The 19,368-nt window shown below is 40.6% G+C and overlaps 1 protein-coding gene across 1 annotated transcript in view; it reads left to right on the plus strand.

Annotated features, from left to right (window-relative positions):
• Positions 1–19,368, plus strand: part of plxna3 (plexin A3) — a 140,956-nt gene that overhangs the window by 45,576 nt on the left and 76,012 nt on the right. The window contains exon 6 of the mRNA XM_086276859.1: positions 827–1,009. Within this exon, the coding sequence (XP_086132985.1) occupies positions 827–1,009 (183 nt within the window). The remainder of the gene's footprint in view (positions 1–826; positions 1,010–19,368) is intronic.

Consider the following 19,368-nt stretch of genomic DNA (forward strand, 5'->3'; position numbering starts at 1 on the left):
TTTATGGTTTTCAGGGTTTTTCCCGTGTTGTAGTTTTGTGTTATTTTGAAAGAAATATTTACAGGTTACCATAGCGACCAGAGAGCATTAAGGGGCAGAGAGGAGGATGTTACGCTCAATGTTATTGGTGCATTTCAGGAGGACGCTGCTAATAAAGTTACACAATTACTCAGTGAATTTGTGTTTATTATTATATTTACAGAATACTGCAGATTTTTCTTGGTCGCATCATTTTATTTTGCTGTATTTATCCGCGACACCTTAAAGTATTGTCTAACATTAAACCGGTCCGTAGCGCAAAAAGGTTGAGGATCGCTGGTCTAAAGTCACCGTTAGGCCTGAGCAGTCATGATTTGTGTAGACTGTGACGTCCATGTGGTCCTGCAGTCTCCTATTAAAACACTGGTGTCTGCAGCGCATTAAGAATCACGATGGGAATATAAGAAGTAAACAAAGCGATCACATAGGGTTTTGTTTATAATCATTTATATTGATCTTTTAAATGACTTTTGAACATCTGACCAAAGAAAAATCTGCATTAAATTGTCTATTTAAATACCATACCACCAAAGTGCGTGTCTGTGCTTTTGTCTTCTGGACGACTCGTTCTGTACATCTTGCTCTCAAGCTGCTTTAACTTTAGTTAAGGGGCCACATCTCGTGCTATTGTCGAGAGCCGATACTGATCCCCCGCCTAATGGATTGAAGGCGGGCACCAGATCAATAACGCTGGTATTAGGTGGCTTTGGAAAGCGGCAGCTTCCTCTTATTTTTCATCTGAAGCTGATATTTTCTAATAATGCCACCTTTTCCCTCTGGTCCACAGCCGAAGCAGATCGGAGATGATTTCTGCGGTTTGGTACTGAACCAGCCGCTCGGAGGCCTGAGGGTGATCGAGGGACAGCCGCTGTACGAGGACCGGACCGAGGGCATGGGCGCCGTGGCCGCATACACCTACGGGGAGCACACGGTGGTGTTCGTGGGAACCCGGAGTGGACAGCTGAAGAAGGTAGGAGGAAAGAACGGATGATTAGTCTACCGAGGAGGAAAAGCTGTTGTGAATATGTTTGCGCTCCTGTTTGAGTTGGGTACTCTGTGGGAAAGGAAGGAAGTCAGGGAAGGGAATTAAGAGAGACAGGACAGAATGACAGGAAAGGAATACCGGTGGACTGTTTGAGGGCTTTTGTTTCCCCTGCTGAGAGGAAAGGGCTGCATTAATGTTTTAAAATTGCTTTTGGGGCTTTGATTGCTTTCTAGAGTTTCTATTTAAGGAGGTTAGAAGGAAAGATAGAGAGACAATTGTCTTATTCATGTTTTAAATCACTTGAGGCTCTTTTAGTTCTTTGGTTCGGATGAAAGGAAGAGATTGAAGTTCACCTGTTTGATTGCAGTCCATCTTGAAACAATCAAGGTGTTTGTTCTCCATTTATAAGGGGTTTTGATAAAGTACTCAGCTTTCTTTGTCACTCGGATGGAGCCATGTGATGTTATCAGTCGTCAGTGTGACTCTCACCTGTGAATCATTTGTTTGTTCGTTGTCGAATGTCAAACTCGGCTGTGTCGAAGGTGTTTAGCTGTGAAGCTGTAGGACTGGGAACGGTCGCAAGGCAGCGTTTAGAAGAAGTGAGTCTTCACGCTGCGTTATTACCGAGCTTCAGTTCATCAGCGCTGAAAGTAATTTCAGCTCTGGCATAACAGTTATTGCAAAGAACTGAAAACAGTGTGAGAGTGCATTTATACAGGAATGTCTTCAGTTTTATTCTGTTCATTTCATCAAATGTCTTTTCCGAAGCTGCCTGATGAGGCTTTAGTGCAAATGTTTATTGAGATGTGTGCGTGACTGTTGAGTCGACTGCTTTCAGAAATGCTGTGTTTCTCTTCTCATTTGCACTCTTACTCCTGAAAACCTCACACCTGATAAACAAACTTAATACAGTAATGATTAAAAAGACAAAAACCAACAATATATTTATGTTTGTTGTCTTCTGTCTTCAAATACGTCTCCAAATAATGTCAAAAAAAAGAAGAAGAAGACCCCTGCTCAGTGCAGCTACACTCACCATGTGTCGTCTTTGTTGTTCCTCTTTTCTGTCTCCCAAAAATAATTTGGATGCATTTTAAAGACTCATTTGGAAACATCACATACGGTCTTCCATTATCTATTGCAGTTTGATATTTGCTCTATTACTCATTAATAATAAGTTAGTTAGTAGCTCCACGAAAGGATCAGTTAAAAATTTAGAAATAATTAAAAATCCACCAGCAAAACATTTTTAATGGTCTGAAAGCTTTTGTGTTTTTGAGCAAAAGTAATTTTGGAACCAGAATCAACAAAATAAAATGAGTTCTATAATCATATTTGATAGTCGGTGGCTACAGAAGAGACTAAGTTTTAAGCAGAGATTTGCAACGCTGTAGAAACCTGTTGGCACGCTGCAGACTCAGGTGGCTTTGAATGTTCAAATATCGATCACGTATGAATGAAAACTCATTGTGAGTCTGAGAAAGCTTTGATGTCAAATCAAATCAAATCAAATCACTTTTTTATTGTCACATCACATGTGCAGGCACACTGGCACAGCACATGCGAGTGAAATTCTTGTGTGCGAGCCCCACAAGCAACAGAGATGTGCAAACACAACAACACAAACGAGCAAAATACAAGAATGGCCAACCTGAAACTAATAAATATATGTACAATATATAATAGTGTATGCATTTCTGGATGTGTATACTAAATATTTTCCTACGTGTGTGTGTGTGTGTGTGTGTGTGTGTGTGTGTGTGTGTGTGTGTGTGTGTGTGTGTGTGTGTGTATACACATTTTTACAAATTAAATAGTAAAAAAAATAAAATAAAATAATAATAATAATAATAATAATAATAATAAAATATATAAAATATACAGAGTTGAATATGTGCAAAACAAGTGGCATTTATATACAGTATGGAGTGCATAGTGTTGAAGTTCCAGTAGTGAAGCTGAGGTGTCTATGACGTGTTCAGCAGTCTGATGGCCTGGTGGAAGAAGCTGTCTCTCAGTCTGCTGGTACGGGACCGGATGCTGCAGAACCTCCTTCCTGATGGAAGCAGTCTGAACAGTTTATGGCTGGGGTGACTGGAGTCCTTGATGATCCTCCCCGCTTTCCTCAGGCACCGCTTCCTGTAGATGTCTTGGAGGGAGGGAAGCTCACCTCCAATTATCACGTCTTTACTGTATCTCAGATCTGAGTTCAGGTGTTGGAATATCAAAATCAAGAGTCTGATTTTTCACACCTCTGTAAACAATATTCACATGTATCCAGACAGATTGGTTATTCAGCCTTTAACGGGGACTCCATACTAAAATAAATAACCATATTAATACCCATAGGCAACAGGTATCTGATAAATATTTCATTTCTTTTACATATTCTCTGCTGCTTATGAAACTCATCCTCGGTCACACCTCCATATGTGCCAGCCTGCTCTCTGCAGCCTGTGGCGCCGCTGTTATTATTGTTATCTGGAGCTGAAAATAAGCTGAACGCTGTTTTGATTTCATAACGCAGCAAACACAATCTGTTCATTTCCAGGGTTTTTATTCTCAGGCAGGAGAGATAAACAGCACGGAGACAGGAAGCAGGACTGGTGCAGGATTAAAGCAAATGTGAGCAGTGACAGTTCAGGATGGGGCCGGTGTCTCTGCACAGATGCTCTCAGCCTTGTTGAAGTTGTAAAGTTGTCTCAGTGGTGTCGGACAACCTCACAGAAAGCTGCAGAGACGCTCAGACTGTCTGCTGCTGTCAGAAAAATGCCCCACTTAGCTGCACAAGATGTCTGTTTTCTGTCTCCTTCAGGGCTCGGCAGTCGGTTAAAGACTCGCCGTTTCCCACAGCACAAACTCCGTCCTCTCTGGAGGATTTAAGACTTTGCTGAGCGGCAGAAAGCTTTCCTACACTCTGTGGGTGAAACTAAAAACCTAAATCAAGTAAAAAGGACAGGACAGACGTGTAAAGTGGACCGTAGGCCTGACTGCGCTCTGACATTGTTGACTCCAGTGCAAAATTTCGTCCAGTAAAGCACAAGTAGAATTTACAAGTCTCAGACTGTCTGAGAGTCAAACGAGTGCGTCTGGCAAGCAGCATCGCTGAGCACCTTCACAAAAACAAATAAATGATTATCTTAGAAAAGGTAAAAAGGAATAGATGTTCAAAAACACAAAGTTCTTTGGAGATGTTAAAGATGTTGATGTTCTAGAGGTTTGTTATGAGCAAGAACGAGAGCACAAGTTCTCCAGGTTCTTTTTAGGGAGTTAAAATATTTCTAGGCTCTTTTAAGATAGCTTTGCCTTTAGGACCTTTATTCTTTTAGGACTTTGAAATGGTTAAACATGTCAAATCATCTGTGAAATGATCCGTCCTACAAAGAAATATCTTACTAGATGTTTAACAACCTGTGTGCGTTCGACCGGTTAAAGCCACCACAATATGGTCTCTAAAAGCTTTCGTTGGTTACAGGGAAATTTATTTTAGAGGGTTTTTTTAGAGGTCCTCCTTAAGTTCTTGGGAGCCAGGACCTCTAAGGATACCCTGGTAATCCTGGTAATCAGTCTGAAACTTCTAGACATTGTTTAGGGGACCTGGGAAGAGCAGCAAACTTAAGTTCTTTAGGTTCCTATTGTTGATACGCTGTTAAAGGTCTTTCAGATGCTTAGAGTCATCATTGAAGATGTTTTAGAGGAACTTTAGGACATTTAGATAGTTTGACATCTCTTCAGAGCTCATTTGATAACCCATGCGTTCAACCACCTGATGAAATCTTATTAAGGTCTTTCAAAGGTCTGGGATTTTATAAAAGGTCCTTAAGTCTCTTAAACACAATTAGTTTTATTTCAGTTTGGCTTGACGTCTACCTCAGCAAAGCCCTCTGTGCTTCTCTTCCCTGGATGCTGTGCTGGTGCTGACGCTAGAACTCATTTTACACATTTCCACAAAGAAACAGGACTTGTGCCAGCGATGAAGAGCTGGCATCAGTACAACACCATAAAATTGTTCCGCCCACCGTTGGAACCACTGTCAGTGGCTTGGTAGTGGTTAACTCAAGAAATTAACCAATGATGGACAGATTCAGCCCACGCATTTTCTGATTTTCTTCCCAGAAGAGAAATTATCCGACTTCTGCTAGTAATGCTATATAACAAACACTTCTCAAAACTCTCCAAACGTGGGCTGGCTCTCAAAGGCACAAAGGCAGAACTGGGTAGTACTGGGCGTTTGGCACCTTTTTGTAAGGTCTATTAAGGTCTTAAAGATAGTTCCCTTTAAGCGATTTATGGGCTAGTTTGTGTGGTTGAACACCTGTGGGTCATTAGATGAGCTGGTACAGTAATTAAGGTGTATAGTAGTTGCTTGAGAACCTTGTTACAGCCCCCATTTAGTGTTTTGCTAAAGTGCTAAGTCTTTAGTTATCCGTATGATTACCGTAAATCTCCTAAAGCATCTTCTCCAGAATCAGAAGGACCATTTAAACCACTACAAAGACGCTTAACATGTCCTTAGCAACAACGATGAGCACCGAAAGGAGCTGGTCTTTGTCTTCATGGACCACTAAACCCTCCAGAGGGAGCTCTGCAACGCCCTTAATGGCAACTAGATGCACCTAAAGGAGCTTTGAAGGATCTCCACTGGATTCCTGATAGTACAGATGGACACCAAATTTAAATCAAGCAAAAAGACTTTACACGTTAGGGGACCCAACCATCTCTTCAAAAAGAAAAATACTTTGTGCAGTGCAATCACAAATATTTAAAGGGCTTTCAATTTAAATTGGAGGGATCTGGATTCATCCTTTTCATGCATTTTAAAGTAAAAAATAATAAATGAATTCATCAGTAATTTTGCCCTTTTGACTTTTTGGTTGAATAAATGCAAAGCTTCTCTATACATCGTCCTCTGCACGATGGGCACATTAATCCACATCATCAGCAGTCATTAAAATTAAAAGATGCATTAAAAACCCTCTTCTGCTCCCACATTTGACCACACAATCATCTCCATTTTCCAGCCTGCCAACGATGAATTTTAATTGCCTGAACACTAAAAACGGAGGATGGGTGGTGAATGAATCCTCTTGGCGTTCACCCCGCTCACCTCTCCTCCCACACAGCTGCCGCTTTAATATTCATTCACATAGGGAGATATTTCTCTGAAAGCTGACCTCTGAGAGCGACGGATAGAGGGAGGAACCGAGGCAGAGAGGGAGGAATGGCCGGGGGTGTAGTCTGTACAGTGAACAGCTTGGTGAAAATCACTGGGTTTGGTTTTAGATGTTGGGCTCTGTGTGGCTGGGAGTTGGCGGAGAACTCTTGTTTCTATGTTTAGTGGAACTTCCTCCTCCTCCTCCTCCTCCTCAACTCTCTGAGCTGCTGGCATCCAACAAAAGCTCTCCACTGCTTCAACGCCCAACAAGACGATAAGCAATAGACCCAAATCCAGTCTGGCTGGGAGGCTTTTCCCTCGCTTTCCCTTTAAGCCTGTTAAATTCAAAGTGATTATTTTTCCCAAAAAATCTATAAGTTTATGGACTGATTTTCATTTTATGCCAGTCATTGGGTTTGACAATTTCTATTAAGATAAGTAATGGTCTTATTAGTCAGTTAATCAGCAGTTTCCCTCATTTCAAATCTTTCATTTAACGCTCAATCGCCGCTTCCTCATTTGAAGCGGCCAATCGTTTCAAATGAGGACGGCACTTCCGTAAACATGAATTACTTTTTTTTCTTTTTCTTTTTTGCACTGTAATGTGGGATATTTAAAGCATGTAGCATTTTTAGCATGTTGCCATGAGCACACATCTGTTATCACATGTTTACCATTGTACCATATAGGTCATTGTTATCCTTAATGAGAAACTTGTTTTACACGGAAATGCTTCCATCAGCATCTGCATCATTTTAAAATCATTTGGTACATTTGGGTTAAATCTTAGCCTGGTGCGACTCTGTGAAGCACTGTGGTCGACTATCCACTGAGTTTTAACCTCCTAAGACCCGAACTCTTCCATAGCATGCATTTTTTATTTCTCTTTGCTATTTGGGCTGATTGGGACCTGATGATGGTAAAATTGAAGAATTGTCTTTTTTTTTAAAACCAGATTTTTGTTTCTGAGAAAAATTAGATCCACATATGAGGACATTTGTTTTACATTTCAATAGAACAGAGGCAGTATAACGTCCTCGTACGTGGATATCAGGCCCTTGTAGAGCAAAATGCTGTATTTTGGTCTAGACAATGCAAAATGTGATGTCCACATATGTGGTTAAAATCTGTTGCGCTAACATCATATGAATTTCAGACCTTTGCTTTTTCAAATATACGCAGTTTAAAAATAGGACAAAAGACTTCAGGCTTTTGAGCACATCTCTAGACTCGTGGAGCCATTTTTCTGAAGTCAGAGCATAAAGATTCAAAAGTTAAACAAACCACTATTTTTGCGATTGACTGCTTGCTGCTGAATTGGCACGTCGAGCCGAAACGGTTCACTTCTCCCACCGAAAGGCTGAAAGCAGCAGTAAAAATGCCAAACGTGGCCCTGCTGAAGAAGCGATAGTGTTGGCTCACTTTCAGAAGAAACTTTGAATCTTAATTGAGCTTTTGATGTGTGACAATCTGCAAAATTACAGTATAAATTGCCTTATTTGCAGCTGGAGGTGTCCTATCAGCATTTTCTGATGCCTGGTTTTGTAATTACAGAGTATAATAATATAAAGACTTCTGAAAGAGCCGTTTGAACCAAAGGACATACTGCGCCAAGCTCCATTGTTCGGGTCCTTTTAGTTTTTTTATTTACAGCATCCGAACCAACCCCACACTAACTCACCATCATACAGTTCACTAATCTGCTCCTGGATTCCTTCTGACCAACTGGTTTCATGCCAGGACTCGTCCGTGTCTTCATCTCCACAAAGCCTTCCAGAGGTTCCCAACTGGGCTGATCTGATTGGCTGTTGCTGGGACGGGAGCTCAGATGCTTGATCAGTTGAATTAAGGGTGAATTGGTAATTTGGCAAGAGACTTAAAAGAGATAAACAAAGACCACAAACCTACAACTCTGTGGATGTTAGAAAAGTCGAGGTCAGTGTGATTTTAAATGTCAGAGCAGCAGCCTCCAGAACTCTTTGTTCATCTTTTATCACAACTCTGCACTTAAAATCTAATCATCTTGGACTGAAACAGATCTTTGGAGCAGATCCCAGAGGCAAACATGACCTTTCACTCATCATACTCACCAGATGGACGGACAGACAGTGAAACGCAAGCTTTAAAGCTGATTAGCGTTGATTAAAAGTTGCTTTTCTACTCATGTCTTCAAGTCGTTTGGTCTGAGTCGCAGAGACTTGTGTTTTCTGTTTGGTGGCTCTGCTAGTGGACAGAAATATTGATTCACACAAGCACTAATTTCTATATTTTGCTGTATTTACTGGTAATTGTATAGACTTTCTGAGCACATTTCTGAATGTCAGTATAAGAGGATTTATTAGTCCTTGTAAACAGCTGCCATTACCTGGAAACTGTATGCATTTTTGTCAGTTTAAATTTAACTGGGGGTTAAACTGGACACTGTTCATGTTCATGTTTGACCTTCTTAGACAAAAAGTCCTGTCCTCAGTGGGGTAACTGAGATAGAAAGAGGAGCAGTTTGTCCAAAAGGGTTTAACGTCACGTTTTCCATAAACTAAGCATGTTTTGGTGACTGAACTTAAGCAAAAAGCTAATAATGTAAATCGAGATAGCACCTTAAACCTGCCTTTTTTTTCCTAATGGCCAGTAGGGGTCGACTTGTCTGGTTGCAAAAGATGGATGTCACAGTTGCAACATCCATCTTTTATGTCCATTATGTGGTTCACACACTAAGAACAAACCTAAGTCTCCTGCTTAACAGTGTTTTGACCTTCCACGTGGGTTTTTCCAGTCTCTGCCTGATTAGAATGATAATAATGAACTCATTCTTCAGCCGTTTTCACTCAGGAATACAGATCTTGGACTGCCCAAAGCTGCAAATCGAGTGTTCACCAGTTTCGTGCATTGACAAGAGGCGAATACAAAGGCGAGCACTCGTCCCTAAAGTATTTTGAAATGGCCAAACTGCAACCTGCTCTCTTCAGTCTGCCAGTCTGCTCTTTCACTAAAAACTCTGGTTTAAGTCTCCGGGTCGGTCGCTGTAGCCACTTCATATCTCTCCCTAAAGAAATCGCTGCTATTATGCCACAAAATTCATAATTAAAAGGATCTAATTTCCTCACTCTTGTTATTATCTGCTTTCAAATGAAACTGAAACTGGAAGCGATGCCTTCAATAGCCTCCGTGGTTGACTCGGTATGACAGCGTGCTGTGTGCGATATTGCATTGTCCCTTTTGGGCATTCAGTCCCTGCTTAAACTGTGATGAGTTCACACTGAAATCTGATATTGGCCACATTTAAGAAATAATAATATGTACCACCAGAAGAAGAAGAAAAACAGATCCGAGGGCCAGGTTGTGCAGTGTCCCAGAGAGGGAACTAAAAGAGCCTCACACAGGCAAAGAAAAGCATTCAAACCATGAAAGTGTTGCATTCATGGAAGAAAAGAATGCATCTAGCAGTATACCAGACAGTTATGGTGAAGGGATGGTTTTTCCTAAAATGTCAAACTATTGCTTTAAGATTAAATTAGCAGGGAGTAATAATTGTTAGTTTGTGCAGTGCTGACCACAGAGCGTCTGTCAGCCCTCCTGATGCTTTTCCACTGAGACTCTGCGCTATGACAGAAGGGAAAACAAGTTGTAACTCAAACTCTGTTGACTTTATCTCTGCCTGTCAGACTCTTTTATCCTCCTCCTTCTTCTTTTTGTCCTACTCTCTGCTGTCCAGCAGTTTGTCATCGTTTCAGTCTCTAAATCCTTTGTTTGCCACATTTTCTTCCATCTTTCTAAAGATTACGTTCCTGGCTGTTGTCATCAGACTGCTGGTGCTTTAATTTCATTTCTAAAGCAGCAAAATGTTTCTTAAATATTTTGCTGTGTCATTAAGCTGTAAATAACATCCAACATTAATGGTGCTTTATGTGCGCCTGCCGTGCCACATGCACTAATGTACCCCAACACTATCGCTGGTGCCGGCTCATGAATTGTGTGCTGATGAGAAGCTGGGATGGTTTCTCTGTTCCAAAGCTCGGTGAACACAGAATCCGTGATTTCCACGAGGAATTTCATATCTTGTTTGGTCAGAGTGCAGTTCTCTGCTTTGCCTCAGTCCATCATAAATGAGCTTGAGCCCAGAGAAGGCAGATGTGCTCCTGAGCCCATGCGGTGATTTCATGTCTGTTTTTGATGCAGTACCTGAGAGCCACACAAAATGCTTTTCAGCCTCGTCTGTCCTGTACAGCTTTGGCCTGTGTTAAAACTGTAGATAATAAAATCCTAAAATAGCCGAGAATGTTCATTTTCTCCAAACCTGCTGAAGTGTCCACACCGTCTTTACTCCTGAAAGCCTCTCTGGGATATTTATGTTACTAATTAGCCTAATTAATTACAAAATGTTCCACCAGGCGCCTTTTTGATTCTGTCTAAACTTTCGAAGCATGTTGTTGCCATCAGATTTAAAATTGCTTGGGCTTATCCTTAAAACCGCTGGTTATCGGTTACATCCAAATCAGCTGTTTTGACCAAATGTGGGGTCGTTAATGAGGTTTTCAGTGGATTTATTAAACATTTCTTTTGCTCTGCGTTTGTGCTGGTTTTTCCGTTTAGTCTTGACTATAAGCACCTGTTTGATTGTCACAAAACATAATTGATAATCAACTGCAGCTTTTCTTTTAACAAATACGAGAAAACGCCCATATTTGAAGATTTCTTTGTCTCTGAAAAACCGGTTTGCTGCTTTCTTTGTTCATCGCTGTGAGCTGATGATTTGTTTTATGAGCTTTTGAACATTTTTGGCAGAGGAGATGATGTGTAGTCTGTAAAACAATCGCTGCAATCAATGATAATCATCAGATAGAACCATAACTTTAACCCTGACTGTTGTGCAGGTTGATTTTTTTTCCTTTTTTCCCCATAGAAACCAGTGGCTGCCTGGAGGAAGCGAAATCAGAGTATGAGGCTGTAAATGTTGGATTCAGAGCTGGTATTTAAAAGCTGAACTCATCCGATTCCGGCAGGTTTTACTGTGAAGCTTCCAATGAGGTGTCAGGCTGCCAGCGACAGTCAGAACTGATGTGATTATGTTGTTAGAGAAGGCCGACTGGGCCCGAGTCCCAGCAACACAATCAGCCTGCTGCCGGCCTCGATGGAAAAACACTGAAGCAAAAAAGATACCACCTTAACCAGTCCCAGGAAATACCACCTTAATCTGAAGTACTCGGTGGGACTGGATTATTTTTGTTTTTTTTTAAGCAAATCATCTTTCATTTCTCAGAATTTCAGATGTACAGGTTAACAGTTTTCCTGTGTTTAACCCCTCTGAGCAGCGCTTCCCCCTGGTGTTTAGGAATAAGATATTTATCATTTATTATTAATTACAATTACTGAGTCAGATATCTGCTGTGATTCTTTATCAAACTTGTGATTGATGCGTCATCGGACAATCAGAGTAGAAAAAGAGGCTTTGATGTGTAAAAGCTTCACTGCCGAGAGTGATGCTTTTATTTTGAAATACACAATGCTAGAAAAACATTTCTGATGCATCCAGATATGATTCCAGAAAACTGGACTATTTGGAAAAACTTCTTGTTTTCCCATTGCTCCCACTTTGTAGATGCCCTCCTCTTGAAATCATCAGCATGTCAAAGATACAAATATGCACTCGTTACCTGTACCAGCCCTCATTTCCCTCACAGACCGTTAAACACCGCTTTAATGCCCTGTGGGATTTGAGCAGTGTTTATTTTTCACAGTGTTTTTTTTTTGTTTTAAACACATTATTGGACTGGTTTCAAACACTTTTGTCCTTATTTTTGACGTGAAAATAGGGCCTGGGTTTAAAAATACACCACAGTGTACGCTTTTAAAGTCCTGCTGATTAGTCCTGTTAGCTGCATTCGGCTAAGACTTCATTGTCACTGCAGGGAGTTTGGCTACCAGCTGGGTCTTAATTGCACAGGTTAAAGGTGCCTCTGTTTAAGCTGTCAGTCTGTGCACACCTGTGTCAGGGAGGCTTTTTAGACTTCCTAGCAAAGTCATTTTTTTTATAAATGGCCTCTTGTAAGCTTACTGACATTGTTTTACCCCATTTCCTATTCAGAACCTCTTTATGTTCTCATGCAAAACAAAATGCAGCATAAATAATGGACCCAGTGTGAGTCTCTGTTCAGAGAAACTCACTTGGCTCATTTGGTTACCCTTATAAGAGCATTTCGGCTTTAATGCAAAGTTGCCTGTGAGGACTCAGTCTTTGTTTTTTAAAGCTCTTCCTCTCCCCAAACAAGCTGCTGCACATGAAAGCATTTTGATGGACTTGTGTAAACTTATGCATTTCCAACCTGGGAAGCTTTTTACCCTGATGCACAGGAAGATTTATGTGAATTTCATCGGGTGCTCAGAGTGGAAACCCACTGAATTAAGTTTCTGGATTATCCACTGAAATCCTCTTGGTTCTGCAGAGTCCGCTGTCATCCTGCCCAGCTGCTCACTGGGCAGCAGCACTGTGGCTGCACCGCTTATGTCCCTGTTTTTTCTTTTTTTTAAACCTCTCTCTAAGAATCTGAAGCAGGGTGGAGCTGCAGGGTAAGAAAAAGGTTTGTGCAGCAGTGGTTTTTATCTCGATTTAGCTCCATATGAACACGCACTGGGGCTTCAGGTTTCAGGTCAACGTCCACTTCCTGTCAGGTCCACGGCTGGATTCAGACCACCACAGTCGGAACTGGTTTTAACCCCTTTCTAATGCAGTGTTTTAGAGACTGCATTAAACGCTGGGTGTTGGCTGAACAAAATATATGAACCATTAAAGTGAAAATGGAAATTCATTTAGCCTGACATGTTATTACTCGGTGGAATATAACAAAGTAAAAACGCATTAAAAATGTAACAAAATATTAGTTTTTTTCCGTCTGATGGAAAAATATTTTTTTGACCTAAATGCCAACGACATACCTCTTGAGAATAAGGACAAAGGTCTTTGACGTATTTGAAAATAATTCAGTATTGCTTAAAAAGTTGATTAACCATTCAGTCTAAACCTTGCACAGTCTGAGTCAATGCTGACGGTGTCGGGTGATGGTCCATTCATGTTCACTCCTGGAAACACTGTAAACAAGTTTGCTTTAGACAAAGGTGCTCTGTGCTTGGTGTGTATATGAAGACATCGGGCAGAAATGGCTGGACCGTAATCATATTTTACTCCTATGGTTGACCTTTTAATCCGCTGCTGCAGACCTCCACTGCATCTATCTTTAGATTAGCCATAATTCCCTCTGAAGGGACATCTACACAGGAAGAGACCGGCAGTGATGTGGTGACCAGAGACCATTGATTCTCAATAAAATTCAGCAATTTGTATTATTGAGTTAAACCTCAGATGGCTGCACAGGTAACAGGAGTGACGGGCAATGCCAAAGTGGATCTTCAGTTTCATTTCCAGGGGAGAGGTTTCACCAGTGCACCTCCAAAGAGAGAAAAACAATTCAAAGTAAAGCCAGAGTCACTACATAAACTGAGTGACGGATGAAAGTTAAACCCACAACGGGGCAGTTTAGTGCTGTGAGGGTATATCAGTAAGTTTAGATTGATGCTGATGCAAACACACGTTGTCCTCGTATTGGTTTGTCTTTCTTGTTTATTTTATGGATTTATTTGTAGTTACAGGTTGATGTACCTCAGTGGGTATTTGTTGTTGCACTGTGAACAGACACAGCTTCTTCTTCACCTTTGTTTGAGCAAAATTAAAATATTGGAAGCCTTTTTGTAACCATATGTTTATGCAATTTAATTTGGTTTGCATCATTTTTCTTTATTTCTTTAAAGTTATTTAAGTTTATTAACTCTCCTGCCAGAATCAGCAAATCTACAAAGTTCTCTCAGTAAAAGAAAAAAAGTTAGACTTTCAAAAAGCAAATCATGAATGAACTAAATATAAAATACCAAAAGGTGAGTGAGTGGCACCAGTTGGGCAAACCGTGTTCAACGTTACAGCAAAGACGAGTGCAGTGGGCGCAGTACCAGCAAGACTTACAAAACATAATAACACCCCCTCAGTGCAAGCAGGAGGGGGGAGTTGTAGTAGTGGCTGGCAACCTATCGGCGTATCAGCTAATCTGACAGACAATTGGCTCAGAGAGAGTGATGTCATCAAAGAGTGAGGCGACAGGAAGCTAAAGGGTTGTCCCGGGAGAAAGGGTGTGTGTGTGTATGTGCGTGCATACGTCTACCTTTTGGAGAACCGGTGTGATGATCATATTTGGTGTTTACACCCGATCTAACCTGAAGACGAGGCTCGAGGTTTAGGACCTGAGAATGCACTGTAGCAACGAGGGACCTCAAATATATAGAAGCACAAGTTTGTGTGTGTGTGTGTGTGTTGTCAGCAGCCCTCTTTGTTCTGGTTCCAAAACAAACAGGCCTGAGGGGAGAGAGGAGACACGCTGCACTGACCGCACCTCCCAACGCGCGCGCGCGCGCACACACACACACACACACACACACGCACACACACACACGCACACACACGCGCAAACTTCTTGAACTTCGGTGGAATTTAATCAGAATATGAGGAGTATTTATTTCCGGAGATTGAAGTTGTCATAAAGAGGCTGTTGTTGCTGCTGAAGGACGAGCTTTAAAGCGGGTCTGTGACGTAAGGCCAGGAACAAAATAACAATCACTTACATTTCTAACTATTTCAGTCAATGACTCTGTAAAGTGGGGCTAATTAGCCTTGCTTCATTTATTCCAACACAAAACAAACGCACGGATGTAAAAGGCTGCAAACCGGACAAACTCTCAGTTTTCGATCACGTTTGAAGGATCTCGTCATGTGATCATTATTTTATGATCGATTTTCTCAGTTCTGAAAAAAAAAACGGCTCCGTTTTTATTCCAGAGCAACTTAAAAGGTTGCCGTGAGCATAGGCAGCGTATAAAAACTGATATAACTACTGTGATGTCACACACTGGCTTCTTGATGTTTTGGATACTTAAAATATTTTTATGTCACTCAACAAAAATTGAACCACCAGCACGAGAAGAGTGTTCGTCATTTAAGTACAGATATTTAGAGAAGCTGTTGGGCTTCACATAATGGCCTGACACTTTACTGAGACTCCTTTAATTTGTCACTCTTTTTGTACACGCGTCTGCTTATTTTTTCTTCAGATTTACATGTAAGGTTGATTTTAGAGCTCTGCTCTCCAGTAAAAACAGTTGAGCAGTTTCTTGGAATCTGTCTGTCATCTGTCTGTTTCATACTGAATCAACAAAATGAGCGAATGGACCAAATTCAATTTAGATCTTTAATCTCTCTGATTTATGTGAGCAGGAAGTAAGACTCGTTTGTGTTCTAATCTTGATGAGCTTGCAGTAAATACATTGGGGCGCTGTCACTGCCAGATTTAATGTAATGAATATGAGTTGTGAACATCATTAAAAGTTTTTTCCTTACAGTATTTTTCATGAATAAATAGAAGAATAATTTTTCTTTTTCCCAGTTTTGATTGCCGCTGTAGAGAAACCCAATGATTCATGCATTTCTGGGATTTTAAACTCACTGATGGAGGACTTCAGTGTTCAGTTCAGTCTGATCATCAGGCTGATGCGCCGTATAATGCAGTTAGAAGTCAGACAGAGGAGGTGGATGGCTGGACATGTCTCAATTCAATCCAATTTCATTTAGATGGAGCCAAATCATAACATAAGTCATCTCAAGGCACTTGATAGAAAAACCCATCGGTTCCACTCTAAGCAGCACTTGGCGACAGTAGAGAGGGAAAAAAAAACTTCTGACTGAACGAGACTCGAGAGGACGGCCGTCTGCCTCAATCGGCCAGAGTAAGTGCAGAGTAGAAAGGCTCGGGCTCAAGACTGTTATTATATTTACTATTATAAGATCCTTAATGTAAAGGTAGACTGAGATCAGGAGAGACTGGTGTGCAGGAACATATACAGCAATACAGAAAGATAATGCACGGTTTCTTAGTATTTGAGGCTCGGTCCATTCGGAGGCAGAAAAGTGTTTACACAGCTTTTCAGAGTTCACTGAGAGTTGGTGTTTGAATATCATGTGACCAGACATTATAAGTACTGTATTTAAGTGTAACAAAGGAGCAGGGGCAACTTTTGAAGAATACTCTCATAAATAAACTGGTCGGGTCTGTTTTCATAAAAGATGCAATTGTGAGCATGCATATAAACAATATCACCGTAATCAAGCACACATGAAATTGTAGACTGTGCTGCGATGCTATGATTGGTAAGAGAAGCACGATTTGTTTCTGTCTTCGGTTTGAAGAGTCCAGTGTTAAAGTCCCAACTGTCTGTAACAATAAACAGTTTTCATTTTATGGCTATGGAGTGTTTGAATGTTTGTCCACATTCAAACACTCCATAGCCATGAAGGCTGGATACTGGATACTTTTAGGTGTTTTGCATGTTTTTATATAAGAATCGTATCTTAAGGTGTGGTTATGTGTATATAGGGTGTGGAGAATATAAGAGGTCCGGTGATTGATCCCTGTGGAACACCTTTACTAATAGCAAGGGGGCTTCACCTAAAACATGTGGACACTACAGACTGTGTACATTTAACATGAAATCAAATGCATTGCAAATTTGAATGGCAGATTAATATTGTTTAGGTGTGAGATCAATAACTGTTATTCTGCTTTTACTGTGGCCTTTTATGTAAAATGGTTTTTATATTAAAGACATCCACAAGGCATTTCTCACTAGCCAAAACTATTTCTCCAAATATCTGTAATTAAGTTCCAACCAGGAAGTCTTGGTCTGTTCTAGTGTGTAAGGACACTCATTTAACTCAAAATTAGAATTTTCCAGATGTCCAGAACGGGTCAAAAATTTAAAATATAGGTATATTTAATGTACTATAACTATTATAATACATTATATATTATATTTAATAGTAGAAGTTTGTAAAAATGTAATCATAGAGATCTGACATGGGAGATATAACCTGTCAAAAACATTTGAATTTAGTTTACTTGAATAATTTTTAACACTTCCAATACTTATCTGCCCAATTTTTACTAATCCATAGTAAAGAAAAGACTTTACATGTCCAAATAGTTACTGCAACAAAAACCCTAAAACAAAAAGAACTACGAAGAAACAAATCTAAAGGAAGTCACCATGGTACTAATAGTTGTTGAATGTATATGTGATGAAAAAAATCATCTAATTCTATTTCTGGCATTCAGTAAAAACTGTATGCATGAGTTGAGACATTGGATTCTTCAGTTTTTATTCCTGTAATGTCACGAGCCTCACAAGCTCTTCAGCACCAGTCAAACGCTCCAGTAATATGGGGGACCCACTAGCTGAGTGCTTAGGGCGCATACCACATGGGAGCAAATGCCATGAGCATTGAGTTTCCAGCTCAATTCCCAGCCGGCTGGACCTCTTGCTGCCTGTCATTCCCCAATTGTATTTATCTGCACTTCCTGTCTGTCCCTGCTGCACCTACCTAATAAAGGCGAAATGCCCCGGGCCAACAAGAAGAAAAAGAGAATCTGCGGAAAATTAAATGAAATTATCTGGAACTGTAATTATAGCTGGTCATATTATAATTTTGACCATTCAAATTGCAGTTTTTGTCAGAAATATAATTACTGATACTCTACAAAACCTATTAAATGTTTTAAATAAGCCTGCTTTTACGCCTCCTGCTGGTCTGCACCCTTGTGTCAAACAATACAAATTATAAAATATTGTGTGTGGTTTTTTTTAAGTCTTCTTCTCCCTGCAGATTCAAACTGACAGACTGAAAGCCTTTTCTCTCTTAAAAAGAACACACCCTCGTCCTCCTCCTCTTCCTCTTTTCCATTAGCACAAAGTGAATTAGCCGAGATGAGTCAGCCAATCAGCTGTGGCATTCAGAGGGAACGGAGCCATTATTGGCTAATGAGACGACGGGGAATTAAAGCTTTTATTCTAATAACAGTAATGTCTGTTTGTAACTGAGCCGCCTGCACCTGCTTCTCTCTTCTTCCAAGCATCATTTTCTGCTTTTTCTTTTCTTTTTTTTCTCCTTCTCGCAGCAGCGACCGGGGAATAGATCCTCACTGCCAGAGAGGGAAAATAATCTGTTGATTTAGATTCATATAGATGATTATTATTAGGAGATGACTGCACCTGTTTCTCTCTTTTACTGCAGAGCAGAAATCTGGAGTCGAACCAACCCTCAGTCAGTTTTAGTGCAAGTGAAGTGCTGTTTGGTTTCACTGTTGAAGAGATCAGAGCTCCTTCCCCAACCGAGACCTGATTATTGATTATCTTTGGTTCTGCAAGGCTGGTGCACCTGTGCATCTCACCTGCGTTTTTTCACCTTCATCTGCAAAAATGTATCCAAGACGAAGTAGATTCAGCTGTAAAATGATGGAAATTGCAGTGCAGCCATCTTATTTAACTAAAAAATGGACGAATATTTGAGTAACATTGGCCACTCATATACCAGGTAGAAATTTCCTTTATCATTTAGGCTAGCTTTCCAAATGAGTCTATACAGGCTGATTTCCATAGAAATTAACTTAGCCAATGGCTAGCCTGCAGGAGAATCAATCCAGGAGGTGATTGGATGATTTGGAAAAACACTCAGCTCTCATGTCGATTCTGCCTCCAGTCGCGTCTGACCTTGTTGGATATCATCTGGACTGTTTGAGGGTTTTCTTCTTCTGGATGTTTCTTGGAAATTGAACTGAACTCTGTGGTTAATTATCACTTTGGGCTCCTGGCCAATCGCATCACTCTCTCAGCAGAGTGAGGCCATTGATTGGTTAGGTGTTGTAAGAAGGAATTAAAGTGTGCATTTGCCAACATAAACAGTTTATATTGCTACAGTGCTGGAGACACACAAGTTCGAGTGTATGTAAAGCCACACACAATTGTTCTTCTATCTTAGTGGGGATCTGGCTGCCGTAACAATAATAATGTGTAAGCAGGATTATAACAAGCCTGACAGTCTGATTGTAACCTGAACCCCAAATTCGAGTCTGAAACCTCAAACGGTGTCATCGCTACGTCTAGAACTTGAGCCTGTACCCAGACAGATGCATGCACAAGTGCACAAACACACAAATTTGCCAATAAGTGAAACTTCATGGTTGGATATTAACTGAGGTTGATTGGTGTGTGATTGCAGGAGGGAGCTTCACACCTGAGCTCCGCACACACACAAACACACACC

Source organism: Aulonocara sp. 'chitande type north' Nkhata Bay, linkage group LG20 (genome assembly GCF_057382095.1).
Source record: "Aulonocara sp. 'chitande type north' Nkhata Bay isolate Kocher_YH1m ecotype deep benthic linkage group LG20, A_spYH_male_GT1.1, whole genome shotgun sequence".
Taxonomy (NCBI): Eukaryota; Metazoa; Chordata; class Actinopteri; order Cichliformes; family Cichlidae; genus Aulonocara; species Aulonocara sp. 'chitande type north' Nkhata Bay.